This window comes from Chaetura pelagica, unplaced genomic scaffold, assembly GCF_000747805.2.
Source record: "Chaetura pelagica isolate M959 unplaced genomic scaffold, ChaPel_1.0 scaffold90, whole genome shotgun sequence".
Classification (NCBI taxonomy): Eukaryota; Metazoa; Chordata; class Aves; order Apodiformes; family Apodidae; genus Chaetura; species Chaetura pelagica.
Window position 1 is genome coordinate 4,100,946 of NW_009953496.1, and position 5,744 is coordinate 4,106,689.

The window sequence follows — 5,744 nt, forward strand, 5'->3', positions numbered from 1 at the left end:
ATTCCTGCTAAAGGAATATTACTAAAAGTGAACATCAGTGGCATTCACTCAATTTTAAACACTGATCTGGAGGGCTTTTTCTAAAATCTTTTCTGAGAAGTCATTCTTAGACAACAATTTATCTTTTTACTGGATGCTTTGTTATCTCTGTCTGTCAGGCTATTACTGCTGTAACACAATTTTCTGCTTACTTAATGGCATAATATCTTGCATCTATATAATAGCAAATGGAGCAATGCTGAAGATGAATTGGATATAATTAGGGATCAGTTACGCAATCTGGACATACATAAATCCATGGGTCCTGATGGGATGCACACATGGGCATTGAGGGAGCTGGTGGAGGTCATTGCTAGGCAATTCTCCATCATTGGCAAATTGTGGGGAACAGGAGAGGTGCCTGAGGTCTGGAGGAAAGCAAATGTCACGCCAGTATTCAAAAAGGGCAAGAAGGAGGACCCAGGTAACTATAGACTGGTCAGCCTCGCCTCCATCCCTGGAAAGGTGATGGAACAACTTATCCTCAGCACTGTCTCTAGGCATAACAAAGATAAGAGGGTCATTAGGAAAAGTCAACATGGCTATACCATGGGAAACTCATGTTTAACCAACCCGATAGCCTTTTATGAAGACATAACCAGATGGATAGATTATGGTAGTACAGTGGATGTGGTTTATCTTGATTTCAGTAAAACATTTGACACTCCAGCATCCTTGCAGCTAAAAGGAGGAAATGTGGTCTGGATGATTGCGTAGTGAGGTGGACTGTGAACTGGCTGAAGGAAAGAAGTCAGAGAGTTGTGGTCAATGGGAGAGAGTCTAGTTGGAGGCCTGTATCTAGTGGAGTCTCTCAGGGATCAGTACTGGGACCAGTGCTGTTCAATGTATTCATCAAGACATGGATGAGGGAACAGAATGCACTGTCAGCAAGTTTGCTGATGACACAAAGCTGGGAGGAGTGGCTGACACACCAGAAGGCTGTGCTGCCATTCAGCAAGACCTGTGGCCAACATCATCTGCCAAGTTGGATGCAAAAAACTCTTTCTGCATGTATCTTAAGTACAATGTCTCAAAACCTCTGACCTCTGTTACCATCAGTTCCATATTTCTGTCCTTGTATAAGAAAAACAAGTTTGGTTTCTGTTTCACCTAGGTAACACCAAGTATTTTAGCTTGTTCTCAGCGTCCCCATCACCAAGTTGTACTTCAGCACTCTTGGTAACTTTCTACTTTTGTGCCTGACATATCCTGTGCCACCAAAACAAGTGATAGGAAGAAAAACAGTTAGATCAGCAGTAAGAATTTGAGAACTTCAAATACTTTGTATAGAAGTAAATAGCAACACTGACCTCTTTCATTTTTTCCAGTTCATTCTGTAGGGCTTGTTTGGCAATTTCAACTTCAATAAGCTGCTGTCTTAATTTTTCATTTTCATCTTCTGTTACAGTACGTTTTTCTTCCACATTTTCTAACTCATGGTGAAGTCTCACCGATACATCTTTTGCAACCTAAATGAAATGACATTTTCAAAAGACAGATAAAAAATATAAAACATTACTGCTGCAGGGCTTAGTGCCTAAGCAGCCATTTACAGGTTAATTCTGAATGTTTTGCTGGAAGAGACATGAAAGGAAACACATAGAGAACTACATCCAACAGACAGAATTCCTAATGATTCCAAATTCAAGCTGATTCCTTCCAAAACATGGTGTATTATTCCTATGTCCTTCACTGGAGACCACATCAGACATTAAACCACAACTCCTTCTTTGATTCTGTCAACAGTACAATAGGACCTTCATTAATCTAGGAGACAGTGCAGCATCTATTTTCTCTCAACCACTGCTAGCTTATGTTTTTCAATGCACTAAGGCATAGGATCCTCAAATACTTGACATGCAGAAATATCTAAAAGTAGGGCCCACCTACTCCAGGCCTACCCGAACTGTGCCTTGTATAGGACCACAAACAGACCCATCTTTATTTTGACCTCGCTAGTTTCTCTCTCCTTCATAGACAGTTAATCTAACTATCTGCTATTTTACTGCTATTGATTAATTTAAAAAATAAAACATGAACCAACAACATTTTTACTCATCTTGTGTTTACCCAAATGATGTCCAGCACTTGAAATTAAAATTAACACTAAGATTTTTGCCTCTTTTTTTTTGTTTTTTTTTCCCCTTTTTTTTTTCTTTTTTTTTTTCTTTTAATGTGTTTTCACAGGACCAAAGTTTAAAAGCACCTGTCAGGATCTAATTCTTCTTCTTTATGTAAAATAATGAGAATTTTGGCATTCAAGCCGCTCACATTGTATTTTGTGAAACCAACAGAAACTGTAATATAGTTATTTAAATATACACTGACCACTATTGTAATGGTCAATTAGACACACATTTTGAAAAGCCTCATTTCCTGTTTGTTTTTTTTCAGAACAGTGGAAATTATAATTGATCCTTCTTAGCATTATCTAGGGGACCTCAAAGAGCTATCCTTTGTGGCTTTCACCAGAATGATCTTTATGTTTGTTTTTTTTTTCCCCTTTTTTTTTCTTTTTTTTTTTCTTTTAATGTGTTTTCACAGGACCAAAGTTTAAAAGCACCTGTCAGGATCTAATTCTTCTTCTTTATGTAAAATAATGAGAATTTTGGCATTCAAGCCGCTCACATTGTATTTTGTGAAACCAACAGAAACTGTAATATAGTTATTTAAATATACACTGACCACTATTGTAATGGTCAATTAGACACACATTTTGAAAAGCCTCATTTCCTGTTTGTTTTTTTTCAGAACAGTGGAAATTATAATTGATCCTTCTTAGCATTATCTAGGGGACCTCAAAGAGCTATCCTTTGTGGCTTTCACCAGAATGATCTTTATGTTTGTTTGTCAAAGAACTCTGACATACTAAAACTCAAAAGAAAAAAAAAAATAACAATTGCAAGCAAGCAGTCTAGAAGAGTCTTGATTTATCAGAAAACAGCAGCAGCTAGTGACTCAGCCTCCCCTGACAAGAAACCCAGTGTGTGTGAATTATAGATACAACACTGCAGTGTAGAACAAGACCATTCAATAACCTCCCCCACCACACACACGCTCAAGACACATAATGCCCAACCGAGAGAGAGAGTGGAGGGGAATTTCAATTATAACCATACTCCAAAGAGACTGCAGGATGAGCTGAGAATCACACCACAGGGCTACACCTTGATGTCTTTTCCTGCACTTGGTATTAAACTGCTCATCTGGCTGTCCAATCAAAGTAAATATAAAATGAGAGGGGACATTTTTAACAGCATCCTATCAGATTCTGTCTTCGGACCATAGACACAGCCTGTGTCACTAAATACAACAAAAAGCAAATTCATTACCAGCAGTGATTTTTTTACACAAAATTTTGTAGAGTAGCAATTAATGCAGGGAAATTCTACAGAGCATTCTAGATCACATAGGAAATGGGACTTGCTTATGTAAGATGTATTTTAATACATCTATATGCATGACTGTATCTCTGCAGGATTAAGTCCTCTAATATATTACCCATGCAAAATGGACATTATTTTGGATAGAAGTTCTTCAGTAAAGGACCTGGGAATGCTACAGAGAAGTGCACATGAGTCACAATTATGGTTAACTAGCACCCAGAATTCAATCAGGCAGAAATTTGGCATTAGACATTCATTCCCACTCCAAAGCAGAACGCATTCATCATCTGTGAGAACGCTTTGCAAAAAAACGACTCCTTCCCAAACAGTCACTTGTATGGTTATTGGGAAAGACATGGGAGAAATCCTAATTGAAGTGAGCCTGTTGTTCAGCTCAACCTAAGGCCTTAGCTGCAAGCTCCTGTATCGCTGGCAAGCACCTCACCAGAGGTGCCCTCACCACTTCCCTCCCAGGCCCTGGGCATGCGTTAGGCATTATTACAAAGTAACATTGAGCCAACAAAGAAACCCTAGAAACTGTAATCACAACATTCACTTGGGACATGAAGGCTCACATTCAAATTCTGCCTGCAAAGGTGCATGTCTCAACTGTTCACCTGAGCGTTGTTCTGAGTGTGCAAAATGTCCCTTGCTTCAGGCACCAAATGCATGTGAACCCCGACAAAGGGGTCATTCTGCTTCTGACCAGGAAGCAAAACTTGTTGACTGCTCTGTCAACAGTCACACAGACAGCTGTACTTACAGGACTGTCATGGCCACAAAAGAAAACACGGGGCCTGAATATGCACAGAAAAGAAATATCAAATAGAAATAGAGAGAAGGATATCGGCATTTTAAATGGCATTGGTGAGAAAATTACTGGAACATGTCTTGAGCCAGAGTCTACATTTTAATAAGAATGATGACAAACTGGAAAATTTTCAGAAAAGAGGATCCAAGTTTGCAAACCAGGCCTAGGAATAACAGACTCTCAATCCATTATACTTATCAGAATTAAGTTTAAAAAATATATCTTGTTCCTGGTCTTGTATTAAATTAGCATTTTCGACTCGTCAACAGAATCCAGTGAGCCATAAGTAACCAGGCAGAAGTGTGGCAAATAAGCTCCCATTTGCTATACAGGGGTCTGCACTTCCAAGCAAAATGGTGGGAGACCAGTCAACTGAAAGAAGTCTAGAAGTCCTGATTGAGTAGAGTCTTAGCAAAACATGGATGGAAGCAGAAATTAAACAACTTCCAACTAGCCCAAGAAAGGTTTTCTTCTATAATTGCATCAATCTTGAATGGAGATAATGGATATTTTACCAACAACTACCTTTAAACTAGGACTGAAACTTTTCCTCAACAGTGGCCTGTGGTTCATTCAGATGTTATGGATGAAATACAATTGATTGTGCATTGAACTTTAATGGGCTGTGTCTGTGGTTTCAGGTGGATGTGGAAAATCCTGCCTTCACTGACGATAACAACAAGACTTATCTGACACCAACGGACTCCAAATTTTGTGTTGTGACCCTGGAAGCATTCAGTACCCCAGCTCTCTGAAATCTTTACCAGAGAGTGCAGTAATCCCCTCAAAATCAACAAGACTATTTGGAGAGGTTGGTTTTATTTTGCAGTGGTAGGGCATGTTTTGCATTTATCATAAAAGATCCGAAGCCTCTAGATCCTAATTTGTATTTGAGTCACACTAATTTCACAAAAAATGATTGGACTAAAGCTGAAAATAGCCCGGAGGTCTTCTGTGACCGAGGTACACTTGGCCACTGCTATCTCAGGAGCTGCACTGGGTGCACAGTGTAAGACAGAACAGATGGAAATGCCTGAGTCATGAAGACTGAGAGCATGCTCGTGTCTCTGTTTGAGACACTCCCTCCTCCTGGCACCGGCTCCCGCCCGTACCTTGAGGTCCTGCTCCATGCTGCGCAGGAGCTCCCCGTCGATCTCCCCGGTCTGGGCGTAGCGGAGCCTCTTGCGCTCGGCCTTGCGCAGCCGGTACTGGAGGATCCGGCAGTTCTTGTTGGCTCGTTCCAGCTCGTGGCGCATCTCTTGAAGCTGACAAGCGTCCTCCTCAAAGAAACTGTCCCTCATCTCGTCCATCTCCGTCCTCAGCTCATCTATCTCGTTCTGGCACCAGGACGAGAAAGGGACAGGGATGCAACAGGTGGGTCAAAAGCACAGATGTCAGCACGTCTAGGAGAAGGTGGCCAACATGGAGCTCCTTCCCGCAGGGATGCCAGATAAACACAACCCCGCTCGTTAAAAGCCCTGCAACGAAGCAGGGAACTGCCACTGCCC

The 5,744-nt window shown here is 40.8% G+C and overlaps 1 protein-coding gene across 1 annotated transcript in view; it reads right to left on the reverse strand.

The window, feature by feature from the left end:
* The window catches only part of SOGA3 (SOGA family member 3), a 29,559-nt gene extending 23,992 nt beyond the window's left edge, over positions 1-5,567 (reverse strand). The window contains exons 1-2 of the mRNA XM_009999114.1: positions 5,349-5,567; positions 1,350-1,508 (exon numbers count right to left, since the gene is read on the reverse strand). Coding sequence (XP_009997416.1) covers positions 1,350-1,508; positions 5,349-5,546 — 357 coding nt within the window. The 5' untranslated portion in view covers positions 5,547-5,567. The remainder of the gene's footprint in view (positions 1-1,349; positions 1,509-5,348) is intronic.
* Between the last annotated feature and the right edge of the window lie 177 nt (positions 5,568-5,744).